This window comes from Echiichthys vipera (assembly GCF_963691815.1).
Source record: "Echiichthys vipera genome assembly, chromosome: 15".
Classification (NCBI taxonomy): Eukaryota; Metazoa; Chordata; class Actinopteri; order Perciformes; family Trachinidae; genus Echiichthys; species Echiichthys vipera.
Window position 1 is genome coordinate 17,323,974 of NC_139840.1, and position 16,021 is coordinate 17,339,994.

The following is a 16,021-nucleotide window of genomic DNA, read 5'->3' on the forward strand; positions in this document are numbered from 1 at the left end:
AAAGAACAACATCGTAAAAACAGCAGAATAATCATAGAATATAAGACAATAAAATAGCCAATAATTAAAAATGATAAAATAAGGAATAAGACAAATGCATGAATGGTAAAGCCAAGTCACTAAAACAATAAATTTATGTGTGTTTGTGCGCATATTCATACCAGGCTGGCATATAGGATGCAAAAAAGCACAGGGATAGACAAAATAATGGAAACATAATGTAGGTAGGTGGGTTATCTGGGTCATTCAGTATCAAAGAGGCCGAAACTGCAGGTGCAGCAATCTATATTCTCAATACTTTATCAAGACATGTAATAAATAACATGTGGAGGTGGAGGGTTTTACAGTTACAACGGGGCTGACAGATTCAAGATTCAAGATTTCCCGAGGGAAATTATTATATAGATGGAAGGAAAAAGAAATATAATCCAAATTTTCAGCAGTTTTGTGACTATCTAACTAAAGATCCTCCAGTAAAAAGCAGCATGAATGTTTTTTTCCATAGAGTGTAGGTTATTTAAACGAATAAAGGCAAGACATATTTGCTTTCAATTATTTTTCTACATCAGATATTACAGGATCAAAACATTATGGGGCCAATTATGTAACTATGATTATTTATATCAAAGTAGAACGAGTTTCATTTAAACTATTATTTAGCTGTGAGTCTGCACTGGATCTAACTGTGAAAAAAGAAAAGCTGCATGAAGAACTTCCATTTTAAGCACATTTATCCAGAAAACAACAGTGAACGCTGCCACCACGCGGTGAAACGTGAGACTACAAAAACGTCCACAACACCCCCGTGCATTTTGTCGCGTGTCAGACTCCAACCAACACACTGCAAATTGACAAAAAATACAAACAAACAAAATTAATCAGAATGTGTGGCTCGATATAACAACAACATTATCAAAAGAAATCTGATAGCAACCCAATCAATCAATGGCTCCGTCAGCAGCAGCAACAGAGGCAGCAGCAGCAGCAGCAGCATCCATTCAGGAGCAGCTGCTGAATGAGGTTTTCTCCTCCATCTCACATCACCACCATCATCATCATCATCACCATCATCATCATCACCAGGGCTGGTCACGTGGTGCGTGGGGAGCGGGCGGTGGGCGTGTCTAATCGCGTGTGGTTTCATTCATAACTACAGTCTTTATTTGAAGCACAAATTAAAGTATGCAGACGGGGCAGCGCGCTGCATGTGGACCGCCGCTTCACACGGAGCCAACAGCCGGGTGAGTCCGATCTCTGTCCCCGCTGGCACCGGCACCAGTTAACGGACCTGCAGGCGTGCTCGCGGGGTAATGTGTCACTATTTCATTATGTAAGAGATGTGCGATAGGTGACAACAGCCTCGCAACGATTTAGTGAAAATGTGTGGCTCCCCGCGCGCCAACATCTCCACCTGCGTGTCCGGCACATGGGGGCTCCCGTGTCACCGATCATTGATTTTTTTTGTTATTATCTTTTATTCCCCGCAGACTGAGAGCACACGACTCGGAGATGTGGGACAGCCCCGATCGGCGGGATTTCGGAGGAGAGAGTAAGATGCTGCTGCTGCTGATGCTGAGGCTGCTGCTGCTGCGCGCCGCCGGCTGCAGCGGGTCGCTGTAGTCAGTCTGCACAGAGCGGAGGGGACGCTGCTCCAACACCGCCTCCATAGACCGTAAGATACAGCACATCTGGAGACCATCATATGCAGAGACCCCCGCCCATATAGACAGCTGACGGTGCTTATGATGAGCACAAGCATCATTACAGCCCACTAATGGAATGAGAGTCTGTCTGTCTGTCTGTCTGTCTGCCTGTCGTTTATGGTGAAAGCGAGAGATGAAGTGAAGGATGCACACACGCGCACACGCGCACACGCGCACACGCTTGGGATTTTAGTTTGGGTCAGTGTTTTTATTTATTTTAATTCTCATCACTCTGACAAATCAAATGACAGGGAAGATTAGAAGTCAAAATGGTGAACATCATTAGCCTAATTAATATTAATCCCATAATAATAATAATAATAATAATGTTAATAATAGTAACAAAAACAATGCAAATAATGTTGATAATAATAAAATAACAATACCAAAATAATTATAATATTGTTAGCAATTATAAAACATAATGATAACATGTTTAATAGTAATAACAACAAAAGTAATGACAATAATAATAATAATAATAATAATAATAACAAAAATAACGATAATAATGTTAATTACAAAATAATGATAATAATGTTAATAATAATAATAATAACTGAAATAATGATAATAATGTTAATAATAATAATATAATAATACAAATTATGATAACAATATTAATAATGATAAAAAATAATGATAACAATAGTAATAATAACAACAAAAATAATGATATTAGTGTTAATAATAATAGTAAATAGAACAATAACAAAATAATGATAATATGGTTAATAATAATAATAATAATAATAATAATAATAATGGTAAAGGTAATTAAATAATAAAATGGCAATATTAAATTAATACTTCAAAGATCTCCAAGCCCTTATTTCAAAATCAGCATGATGATAATAAAAAGGTTAAAATCCTATAACATACATTTGCCTACTTTTATTTCATCTTAGTGTAGCCTTAAGTTATCTTTTTCCACAGGTTCAGACAGTGAAACACATATCATTTGCAGCTACAAATCTATTGTCCCCAAACTACAACCTGATATATTCATTTCTTTTTTAGAAACTTTGGAAGCTCAACTAGAGTTTAAAATAAAGTTATTGGTAAATTTGGACACTGTTTGGCTTCACAGGATGAGTTTGTCACGACTGACACATAATACATAAACATATATCTTATATTATACATATTCCATGTCAGAAATGCATGAAGGAAACTGGCAGTGTTAATTACAGGTCCTTAGCTGTTACAGGTCAGGTAAGGCTAAACACTATATTTTAATTATTTAAAGGGTCTTCTGCTCTGAAACACCCTTTTAAAGCTACTTATCTGTGTGGGTTTAGCAGTTGGACTCCAATAAGAAAGAAAAATAAAATGTGAGAACATCAGTAAGGACATTTTTAAGCCCTTGAACAATAAGACCATTTCAAGTGTGCTCTCACTATTCAGAGCTCCGTCCTTGTCGTAGTTAGCTTGAGCTCTTGGTACGTATGAGCTATTACATAAAATATGACTCTCACATGGAGAGGGAATGTGCGGCGGTGTTACTAGATATGAATTAAGGAAGGCAATCATGGACTGATGTTACACAAGCTGCACTCTGTGCTGCACTGTATGAATGATGATGCAGCCTCTACTGTCAGCTCCTCTGCCTCTTCCTTCTCTTACCACATTGTACAGACAGGACTGTCGTCTAAAGGCCGAGATGAGAGGAAGTTATTGTGCCGTAACAGCCCGTCTTCAGTACATCTTTAGACACCTCTGGGCTTAATGCACTCAATCCAGAGAAGAGTTAGGTTTATGACATTTCGTTATGTTAAAGGGGCGTTATACCAACTTTAAACAAGAGGACCGGTTTACTCGTCATGAGGAATACAATCTTTTGAATTAAACCTCTGGGGGCATCGGATAATATTTCGGGCTTTCTGGTGCAGCCAGCGGATATCTGGGCCAAGACTTCCTCTTCTGAGAGGCGGCCATTGTTTACGGTTTGATTAGAAACTCAAGATGTGAGAATAGAGTTCGAATCAGCATCTCCATAAACAGATATCTGCATATGAATGCACACAATTTCTGGCTTAATACTGTATATAATAACTATAATAATAATAATAATATTATAATCATAATAATTATATTATATTATATATATTATTAAAGATAGTGCGACTTGTTGCTGCTCATGGAGGAATTGTTGGGTCTCTGTAAATCCAGATCCAAAACCATAGAGTGTGGTCTTGACGTACTCTTTATGTAAAGTGAACTTTTGTTATGATTTGGCACTGTAAATAAAATTGAATTGAACAGATAGTTCATAACAAAAAGCCTATTGTATTGTGCTGTATGATCCGCCATGGTACTTGTGATTTCTATCAGAAAGTCACATTACGACTTTACAACGGTTAAAATCCAATAAACTAATATAGCCAGATCCTTTTGCATATCACTAATACATCCCTAAACATCAGCAAAGTCCTTCTTGTATTTGATGAAGATATGACAAAGTTTGACCTCACATACATCTTCCTCTGGCAAAGGTGAGAATGTGGGCACAGCTGTGTGTATACTGTACATGTCATTGTCTTTAAAGTGACCAATTAATGAAAATTGATCAAATACAACATGCTGAGTCGTTCCTAACAGCTGGGCGCTATTTTTTTTCTTTAAGCAAATGTCACTCAAACAGGAGGGAATAGACTATTTAGTAATACACGTTTGACCTTATTGAGTCTAAATAAACTTGTTAGAGAACCGGGAGTTTATTAAAAGAGTGTTTTGAAAGAGTTTCCAACTGGCCCCGGTACCAGCTCATCTCGTAGTAAAGTCCATTCAAGTCAATCACCAAAGTCAATCCAAAAAGAAGGAGCCCAGTGGTGCAGTTTGTTTTATGTGAAGGGACTCTTCTCATGCTACTGCAGAGGTTTGGTGTTATTTTGAGCAGTATCAGTGGTTAAAAAAGACATTTGAATGCGTTCACCGTACTGCCCCGAGCTAATCAGTGTTAGCCACGTCCGGCTGTTAGCGACTCTCCCGGATTTCTCCGTTAATAGTTGTTCCACCAAAAAAACTGTCTCGATGGCTTATTTGATGTATGTAAGAGCAGAAAAAGACCATGGCCATGATGATTTTGCTCCGGAATTAAGCTTTAATGAATGTGTGCCTCACTGATGTGCTTTTTTAAACACAGAGGAATAAGTTACCCTTTGTAGGATCATTTAACGGTTGGTTTTGGTCTTTTCAAAAAGTAAAATAATTGAGTATCACAGTATCATTTAAATCTCCTGCACTTTGACTTTCCTGCATGTAAAACAGGGACTGTATCTGTCTGAAATCACAATCTCCATCCTCTGCAGGGTTCACACACGCCAACCTGGACCATGAGCAATGATTTGCCTGTTCTGACAAGTCTGACTGAGAACTCCACTGTGAGTACCGCTGCGTCCTCCCCTCCAACACTCTGCCCCAATCCATCAACACACTCCACACCTTCACGTCAGCATCAACGACATCTTTTCCACAATATTTTACAGATCAAACTGGACCTCAGCCAAAAGCAATAGTAGACACACTGAGTTAACACAGTGTTGCAGTCACAGGTATTATATCTCAGGTGGAGCTGTGGTGGAGGACAGCCTGATTCCTGTCCAGTGAGGATTTGACAAAAAAAAACGGGACTGAGTGTGCTGCTGGCTTTGTGTGTCATGCAGCCCCCGGAGGCCGGTGGGATATTTGGTGATTATCTGACAGTTAAAGCTGTGTGTGCGGAGAGAGAATTGACCGTTGTTTGCCTCCACAGTGTGTGTTAGAAATGTGGCCTAAAGACTGGCAATTGGCTTCGCTGCTCCAGCTGATCGATTGTATTGTTCTTCCTGTTTGGCTGAGCTTGTAAAAACAGCAGATTTCATTAAGCTACAGACGCTCTGACAAACTGTGTGTGTGTGTGTGTGTGTGTACATGTAACTGTGGGTGTATCAGGGTGTGCATGTTGATATTATGCTGTGATGGAGCTGTTTTTCTTAAATATACACACAAAGGTCTACAGTACATACAGTTTCAAACACATTTTGTATCTCCTCACAGGTGTGTGTGTGTGTGTGTGTGTGTGTGTGTGTGTGTGTGTGTGCGTGTGTGTGTGTGTGTGACATGGCTCAGGCCTGAAGCAGGTTTGAGGTTGAATGAAAAGGGGAAAAAAGGCGTTTTCATTTGCTCCAACGCACATAATCGTCAACCTTCTCTGGATTAAATGACCTTTTCTTCTGTTCAGCAGCGCTTGCTCCCCCGCACAGCGACTTGCTTGCTGCTAGATTGTGGTTGAGGTTGACACAGATTGAGTGATGCTTTGTTGTACTGAAGTGCCGTTACCATTTACGGTGAAAGCAGTGTCAGCATAAAACCAACTGTATTTGCTTTTTATCACACACACACGCACACACAAACACACACACACACACACACACACACACACACACACACACACACACACACACACACACACACACACACACACACACACACACACACACACACACACACACACACACACACACACACAGACAGATGTTCACCCAATCAGCAACCATTAATTTTGTGCCGAGCAAATGCGAATCATGTGAATCAATCCATCTTTTGGAGTCAGGTTAATTTACACAATTGGCTGTGAACCAATCAGATTGCTTGATTTTTGTCATTTTCTCTAAAAATGGCAAATATTATCTGTTTGCTGCTGTATATAAGGAATATTTGTTATTTTTAGAGAAATATGGAGACCGCAAACTTTAAACCCACACATATAATTTTCCCGACATTTTATGGACCAAGTATTAGATTGAGAAAGTAATGGGCAGATTAACGATAATGAAAATAATCATTAGTTTTAGCCTTAGTGTCTGTATATCCAGTCAGCAGCAGACTTCCTGTTTCCACCCCGTTAAGGCCCTAATCATCATCATCATCCTCATCATCATCATCATCATCATCATCATCATCATCATCATCATCATCATCATCATCGTCTAAAAGTCGGTCTGTGAGGAGCTTTCCTTTAAATATGTGCACAATGACAGCCTTTAACATCTCCACATATTATGTAACGCTAAATGTTACAATAGACAAATGTTCCTTTTGTGACGGTGAAAAGAGCCCAATTATTTTCTCTCTCTTTTGAAAGTCAGGAAAGTCTGGTGTGTGGGGATTGCTCATGTGCGTCTGCATCCTCCTCTTTTTCCATTTTATAGCCCTTGGCGGTCTCATTTCACCCTCATTGAGAAGAGCTGGGAGATTGAATTAAGGGTCTCGCTTACATTTCGATTAGCATCCCCAACTAAGCTCAGTCAGCCAAGACTGAGAGTATTAGAGAGAGGAGAGAGCAGTTGTCTCTATATTAGTGTGTGTGTGTGTGTGTGTGTGTGTGTGTGTGTGTGTGTGTGTGTGTGTGTGTGTGTGTGTGTGTGTGGGTGTGGGTTTGGATAAGAATCACTAACTCAAGAAAGTCTTTCAGTGTTAATTCCACTCCTTATTACAATATTACGCTGCTTTCCTGCCAGGGTAATGCGACAAAGAGATTCTTCATTGCTGCAAAGCACAAAGGGAGAAGAATCAATTAGTGTCCCAGCAGGACTAACGCAGCCAGCGAGCTCACAACAGCTACACATGACAACAGAGATATGCAAGCGTCTGCCTCGTTGTGCTTTTAAAAGAATGAGTTACGAGCTCCAGCAGCGTCCTCTGAACACCGAAAAGGGAATTCAACTGGTGTTGTGCAACCTAAAACAGCGCAGAGATATTTTTAGTGACACGTGATATTTTCTTTCAGCAAGAAAAACTTGAGTTCTATTTTAATTTTTACTTTTTAATTGTGTTCATATGTCAAAAATATACCCTTTTTTGTGTCCCTTGGTCCAAGGGGAGGTAGGGTGGGATTGGAAAACTGGTTGGTGTTTAATTGGTGTTGAATTTTTTTTTTTTTTTTTTTTGATCTGCAGACGTGTTGAGCGAAGAAGCTCCATCTTTATGACAGATAAATTGAACTCTGGCATCCACTGTGGTCAAAATAGCAATACACGAAGAAAATACTCCATACAATATATGGAGCTTTAATTATAATGTAGCAATAAGAGAATGATTGCCTGATCTTATTATGATAAACTCAGACATTACATTATTACACATGTTTTACTTGTGTTACTTTCCACACAATGTGCAATATTTAGATTTTTTTTTACTTTACTAAATGTATCTTCCTTTTGTTATTCTGTTCGGCACTGCTGTTGCACATTTATTTCTCTATTGTTTTTATTCTTATGTTCAGGGTTAAGGAAGTTGTATCTTATTTTACTTTTCATGTGGAGTTAATACATATGGAAAATATAGCTGTCATATTTTGCTATAAAATGTAAAATGTATTGGAGTAAAAAGTGCAATATTTTGAGTAGTGGTAAGTCAGCATAAAATGGAAATACTCAAACAAAGTACCTTTAAAACTGTACGTGAGCACAGTACTTGACTAAATATACCTGACCTCTTTTCTTCCTCAGGATGTGCCGGTGTCAGCGGGCCAGGTGGAGAACTATGTGCTGCTGTTGGTGCTGCTGAGCGCTTTTGCCGGGGGGACGCTGGTCCTCCTCTCCCTGCTGCTCCTCTTCTGTCACCGCTGCTGTATGGGTGGACGGCGTTACTCCAGGTGGGTGCACCCTGCAGACACACTTTGTTGGACCAGCAGGTTTCTCTGCAAACACACTGGGATTACAGGAGCTGATGTGTTTGTGACAGCAGTGGATTAAAACCGGGATGTGACTTTTTGTGTTTTCTGAGAAGAGTCATAATCTTTCTCCCCTTTCAGAGCGAGCGATGACCCTGAGAAGACAAACACCACTTATGTTGAGGATTCTCAGCCCACCCAAGGTCAGAGCTGTGTATTTTTATACAAAAATATGTTTTGGTGCACTGGCGTCACTGACGCTATTTTATCTCCCTCGGTTCGTCCTTGTTGTCTTCGTCCCTCAGAGATCACCATTCATCTGGATGAATCAGACGCTTTCTCCGCTGCGAACTGTCACGATGGAGAGTCTGAACGATTTGTCTCAACGGGGTCTACCGGCCGCAGAGTCTCCTTTAATGAATCTGCTCTTTATGAACAGGAAAAGACGAATCAGGACAAAGGACGCAGGTAGGCCTACAGTTCAACAGGTGGCTTTTACATTAGATTTTTGGTTTGGGCGAGCTGGAATGAAGATGATACATCCTCTTACTCAGATACACTCTTACTGAAGGAGACTTCCACCACCTGAAAAAGGCCCGGCTGACCCACCTTCACATGCCTGCGGCCCCGTGTGACCTCAAGATCCTGACCATCATGGAGTGCGACTCAACAGAGAGCAGCACCATCAACATCAATGAGGCCGCGGCTCCCAAACTGCCTCTCACCATCTATCAGGTATCTTCACCCACAGGCTGCGATTTATATCACAAATCTCACCAAATCAGGGTTGTTTTCTCATCTCTAACCTGCGTTGATTTCTCTCTCCAGCCCACTGACAGAAGAGTCTCTGACTGGGTGGGGCAGAGCCTCAGCGGAGGTCTGCCTGGAGACCGGCACCACTCCACCATCCTGGACCAGGGCCACAGACAGGCATCAGCAGCCGTGAAGGCACAGCGCACAAGGTCCCAGACAGTGAGTATAGGCTTTTTTCCAGTTTGTAATGACGGTTATAAAATGGTCATTGCATAATAGGCCCTACAGGTCAGCGGCATGACTCTTTGGAGGGAAATGTTGGTCATGAATCTCGTTTTATCGCTTCCTTACATCCTTTTTCAGGCAAAACCTATTCTCACAGAATGCCTGTGAGAGACGTTTCAAATCAGCTGAAATGTTTTTAGTTCTTAGTTTGAAACATTTTTGTTCAGATGAAATTAACCAATTTCTTTTCAGTATTATTAGTGAGAAATACATTTGCACTGATAGACTCCTCAGTGTGGGATTTATCCACTTGTATCACACATAAACAGAGCTGTGAAAAGCAGCTGCCACAGGCTCAAACCTACTGATGCACTATGACATCAGTCATCACTGCAGCTGAGTGACAACATGACAAACTGCTGTCCCCTGAAGGCTTTAGCGCTGCCTGTCGCATCTCAGCTCGTCTGCCTCAACCCCTCCTTAATGTCTCATCACTTCCATCCTCCTTTCCCTTCATCTCTTCTGTCAGTTGGAGGCTTTTGGGGACAGGGGAGAGGCTGAGAGCGAAAGGGGGATGAGAGGAGAGTCGACTCAAGCACCGGGCCAGACTTCAGTTCTACATTTCTTCTCCAAACTGCGACGCCATGCCAGTCTGGAGGGGGCAGGGCCTTACTTCAGGAGGTGGAAGTTTGACAGCAGTCACCGGGCTGCCAGCCTGGATGCCAAAGGTTTGGATATATGTCATAAATGAATGAGTAAGCTTCCATTTGTGGATGATGCCTGACTATAGAAAATAATGACATCGGGGAGATATTTATCTTCTAATGTGATTTCTACCAGGATCTCCCAAGAGAAGACCGTTCCAGAGACAGAGAGCAGCAAGTGAAACCACTGATCACACCGAAGACGACTCTTCGTCTCTTCGAGATGAGACCATTGACTCTTTCCCACAGTCCCCCATCCAGACCAGTGTCCTCCAGTCCCTCTCTGCAGAGTCTCTGCCTCACCCTGACACTGCACCCACGTCCTCCATCTTCCTCAGCAGGTAGGTTCCTTCGCCTAATCCCATGACATGACATGACATGACATCCCAGAGTTACTCATTAACTGACTGTCGTCCATCTGTACAGGTTGAAACTAGAGGCCATGGGGGAGGTAGGTGGTAGCAGTGGCACCAGAAGAGAGGATCTATTTTTACCATCAAACGATTTTCACGCTCAGAGGCAAGAGGAGGCCACAACCAATGGGTCAGGAGCAGAAAAAGAAACCAAGTTCGGTGCAGTTGTGGGATCGGTAGCAGCAGGAGTTGAGCTACAATTGGTCGAAGACGAAAACTTGTTTAAGGCACAACAAGGAGATGCCAGACAGGAAAGGTTTGAAGACATGATGAGGACAACTAAAGACACAAAAACATCAGATGTGTGGAAAAACAGTGGGGCAAAGACAGATGACGGAGATGAGGTGGCGTTGGGCGCAGAGGCCAGACGAAGGGCTGACTCAGGCTCATCCCTTTCCTTCATGTTTCGCCAGGAGAGCTCGGAGGCTCCTCCCTCCCTGTACAGAGACATTTGGAGCTTGCGAGCCTCTCTTGAGCAATATGCCTCCTCAGACCAGAGCAGCACAGATCATGAGTCCATCCGCAGTGATGCGGACAGCGTCTCATCCCTGGGTGGAGCAGGAGCTCGCTCTGGCCTGGACAGCTGCTTGTCCCAAGACCTGGACGATGAGCCTGAAGGAGAAGGGGAAGGAGAGATGTTGGAGGGAGGAACCAGAGGTGGGGAAAATGAGGTTGGAAGTGGAGCTGGAGGAGAGGGTGAGGCAGGAAACCGTAAGCTCCTCCAGATGGACAGCGGCTACGCCTCCATTGAAGCGCCATCCAGGGCTCCTGAGGAAATGAGGCTTTTTGGGACTCCTGGAGCTCCCAGAGGGAAGACGGCATCTGAGAGAAGATTGTTCTTCACCAGCTCTGGGAGAAAAGGTTCAGTGTGCGAGAGTATCGAGGCCAAGCTGTTTCAGGAGGAGCTGGAGGATGAGATGGCAGACAGCACAGAGGACAAACTAAAGGAGAGATCTCGTACTGGCAGCCAGTCTCTTACCCTTCAAGAACCATATCTTCTCAAATCGCTTCATTCTCAGAAACCTCCAGAATCACAATCCCAGCTGATGTCCCCACTGATGAAGCCAGTCCCACAGCCCTCCAGTCCCCACAAACCCCGTCTCCGCCGCCGCGACTACAGCATTGATGAGAAGACAGACTCACTTTTCAACGAGTTCCTCCGCCATGATCCGCGGTTCGACCACCAGGATTCTCCGCTGCGCTCCAGGCACCGATCCAGAGTTCACCTTCGGAAACAGTGGCAGAGACACAAGCAATACAGCGACCCAGGTTCAGGAACTGGGGGGAGGTACTCCCCATCTTTGGAGAGGCAGAGGTTCACTCCGCTGCGGAGAGGTGACAGTGCCGGTTATCCTCTGGACACCAGGTATCATAGCACACTCTCACGCATAGCAAGTGCCGCCGATGAAGAAGCCAGCGAGGTTGCGGCTTGTGAGGAAGCAGCCAAAGAGGACAGAGAGAACAAAGATCCGTCAAGTGAAGGAGCTGAGGGGGACGCCACAGAAAGCGCAGCTGACAAAACCTCGGAAGGCACTGAAGCAACAAAGAGTTGTGCAGGGTCGACTGGTGACGGCTGCCAGGGCAATACAAAAAAGGTCTCAGAAAGCACAACTAGCCAATGTTTGACCACTGTGACTACAAAGACGAGCCACATGGATCCGAGAGTCAACAACAGAAACAACAACAGTAGTCAAGCTATTCTGTCAGAGAGCAGCCTGACAGATAAGCTGGTCATGACGGTGGAAGAGAGGCTCTACGGCGGCCTGCGTAGTACGGAAAAGCTCGGCCAGGGAGGGACGGAGAGTGTGCTAGCCATGTCTCACACATCCTCACCTGGCTTCAGTCCCATATAACCTGTTAACAACCCCATCTTCTTCATTAACTTTATTTCAGATCCATTATCTATCGACGACAGACTTGAACAACATGGTTTATAGCACTTCAAACATAATCACGTGTTAGTGGTCAATCTTTGTGTCCCTTACATTTGGACAAATCTGCAAAATAAACATAACTAATGTGTCGAAACACAGATATATCCTAAAGGACAGAAGTACCTTCTTTCTTGATGGCCAGTCTCTTCCAGCATTTCCATTCAGACCTTAATTTCCACTGTGATGCCATGTGACATGTGATGACCCTCCCATTTTTTTTAAATGTTAACCATTTTGAAAATCAAATGCATTCATTACATAGCTTTGAAAAGATAGACCCATCTTTAGAAAAATTTAATATTTTCAGACTTAACTGTGAATTTTCAGCATGCTACTGTATGTCCTAACAATGTGTATGTGAATACTGTACAGTTTTAACTTCAAAACAAAAAGCACTTTGATGGGAAGAATGATAATGATGGAGTTTCTGTCGCCCATTTCTCTCATTTTAAAACCATATCCTCCTCAAGTGTCCTTCTCGTCTCGATGTCTCCATGAAAGCTTGTGGTTTCTATGTTTGGCAATAGGAAGAACACCGACCAAGTAAAAAAATAAACAAAAAACTAACATTATTCAGTGCTCGCAGCCCTCTCTTATTAACACCATATCACCAGATCCAGAGAACACACAAAGTCAAAGGGTCATTCCGCCAAATCGGTGCCATTTGGATATTGTAACTCTTCAGCCTTGAATCTAATAAAATACATGTTTAATTTATCTCAGGCCATTAAATTGACTTTTTTTGCGCTGGTTTCTTAATGCCAAATATTTCACGAGTAACAGAACTGAGTTTTTAGTATAGAATTATCAAATACATGAAATGTTGCCACATGACATCAATGCTAACAGCATGAGAACGTACAGCACTTCAAGAAGTCTACCCCAAACTATCTTAAAAAAACCCACAGCATCTAAGAAATAATTTAGATAACATGACTGTACGTTGATGTTGACCTTCTCAGTTATAAATTATTTATATATTACCAAAATATAGAAAACAGAGGGACATTCTGGTCTTCACATGACCTTCTGGTCTTCACATGACCTTCAGGAGACTAAAGTGATGCTACTTCCTGTTAATCCTGTGACTTGTGAAGGATGTCATCCATGGTAAAAACCAAACCCGGGGAGACGACTACAATTTATTTTTTAAGGGAGAGAAATATTGGAAGTAGTCACACAATAATCAGGGTTCCTACAACATAGAATATTATTTCTTTTTTTAAAATCATGTTTAAAAAGATGTTATTTTGCTATAAACAACTAAAATTGTGTTTCGTAACACCAGAAAAATGAGAAATTAAATATCTAGTCTATAGCTATTTGTAAAGAAATGTTGATATTCTGTCAAGTATTTTCAAGTACCTTAACCAAAACGTAAGCACTTTTCAAACCTTGAACACCAAATTCAAGCATTTTCAAGGATTTCAAGTACCCGTACGAACTGTGAATAATACAAAAAAATAAATAAATCTGATTGATTGATCATTATGTTTCATGGTGAAGTGTAGGGTTAGAGGTTGGGATAAAATCCTAATTATCAGTGTTCTAGGAAGTCACACTTTGCTTGATAACAATGTTTTTTAACAGATACTTTTCATGAATACCTATACATGCAATGTCCTGGGGACAGAAAAGGCAGATTCGGTGGAATAGACCAAAAACAGATGGTATACCCAGAATATACAGCCAACATAACGGTCAAAATTAGGTGCATCGAGCCATTTGTCCTTGTTATTCATCATAATTAAGCAGGTGGTATCCAGGAGCTTGTGTGGGCTCAGGTTGTATTACTGCTGGGACTCTACTGAGGGGGAGACTGACAGATGATACTTAAAGTGAGTGACACAGGAGCCTCTCGGGCTTACGGACAGATGGTCCAGTGACAGAGAGTTGAGGCTTCGAAAGTGGAGGTTGAATATATCCTCTCTGTATTACTAAATAAGAGAGAAGTTTGGTGATATATTTTTCTTATAGTCAACAAATGCCACGAAAAAACAACTATAAATCCTACTAGAGATTATCTGTTTAGAAAAAGATTATTTCTCTCCGTTGTTCATAAAGTACTAAAAAAATAAATAAAAAGATGAGCCGCGTCACTGGAGTGGGTGACATTCCTTCATTGCTACAAACAGCCAGATTGTTAATCCTCAGTTAAAAATAGTGCCTAAAAATGCACTATTTTCTCCCATTTGAGTGATGTTTGCTAAAAACCAGTATCCAGCTGTTTAAGGGGCATGTTTCAGCATCTTGATAAATAAAAGTATTGAGAGAAACTGACCTAGTTGTTGCTTTTTTTGTTGGCATAGGGAACATTGGCAGCGCTTCAGTGCAGGTATCCTCAGTCTTTACATGTTAAAATCAGGATGAACAGCTTTCTTTTCCACCCTCTCTCTGGCCAATATTGATGTAAAATGGGATTATTCGTTCTGGCTTCATGTCAATTTATATCTCTTCGACATGGGAACATCGCTGCAGTTGTGATGTCACCTGAGAAACTACAAGGGTAGGAACAGCCTGTGCATTTTCCCCTTTCACACAGACTTGGTTTTGAACTACAGCACATGTATGTGTGTATGTTATGAAACTTGTCTCTGTCCTCATTCATGGTGAAACATCTGCTTTATTGTTTATGTCTCAGAGCCTTGACAAAGGTTAGACCTTGTAAGACCAACTGAGGCACATATTCATTTTGGACTGAACATTTTTTGAAAAACAAACAAACAAACAGTGAAAGACTCCCCAACCTGTGATTTTATGTTTGTTGATTTTATGTTATGCAATTCATGTCAGCTGATGTTCTGTGAGAAACTGCCATAAACAGCTGAATCATTATCACCAGAACAGAAAGCAAAAAGGTGTCCTGACCCAATTATACCGCAGAAATATTCTTCAGCCTGTTAACATGAGACGTCTCTTCTTTATCCGTCTGCGTGTGCTTGTTGAAGGCAGAAAATCTCTCTGTCGACCTCGCTGACGTAGGAAGCGCTGCTCTCTCCCTCCCTCAGAGTTGTGACTCACCTGCTCTCTGATCTATTCCCAGCGAGGGGCTGACGATGGGACTGGCTGCGTAAGAGGGGGGGCAGGGCTCCCGGTGATGTGATCGGCAACACAAAGAGCATCGCTGGAAAAAATAGGCGACTGGATGATTGTGACGGCACACGGCCTGCAGCAGAGCAGCAACAGCTCTTCTAGGGTCTGACGACAGACCTCAGAGAAAGCAGAGTGTAGTATCCCTATCAAAGTATAACCTTGTGAAGGTGAAATAATAATAAAAATAATAATAATAAACAATTAAAGAAACAGGACAAACCACTGAGGTGTATTGCATAATTAAAAAAATATGCTCAACTCAAAATTAAACAGAAAGGATCATCCAACAGAATAGCCTGTTTGGGACATATTTTATATAAATAATAATTAAAAAATATTCATTAGGAAAAAGGAAAAAACCTAAATGGAAATCAAAAATCCCCAACAGGTCAGTGGTAGATCTCAAAGCTTCAGTCTGTCCACAAACCACGCACTTTCCCTTTCTTCCAGCTCTGTACAGCATGCAGTTTTTATGTTGGTGGTAGTAGAGTACTATCATAATTATTCTCATTATAGATTTAAATATAGAATTATTAATAAC

The 16,021-nt window shown here is 41.7% G+C and overlaps 1 protein-coding gene across 1 annotated transcript; it reads left to right on the plus strand.

The window, feature by feature from the left end:
- Positions 1-5,038: 5,038 nt before the first annotated feature.
- Positions 5,039-12,306, plus strand: cbarpa (CACN subunit beta associated regulatory protein a; the record flags this gene model as incomplete). The annotated part of the gene is made up of 9 exons (XM_083928630.1): positions 5,039-5,086; positions 8,195-8,340; positions 8,500-8,561; positions 8,664-8,826; positions 8,913-9,093; positions 9,187-9,330; positions 9,866-10,064; positions 10,177-10,381; positions 10,467-12,306. The coding sequence occupies 9 exons, from the start codon at positions 5,039-5,041 to the stop codon at positions 12,304-12,306; spliced, it is 2,988 nt and encodes a 995-aa protein (XP_083784756.1).
- Positions 12,307-16,021: the final 3,715 nt, after the last annotated feature.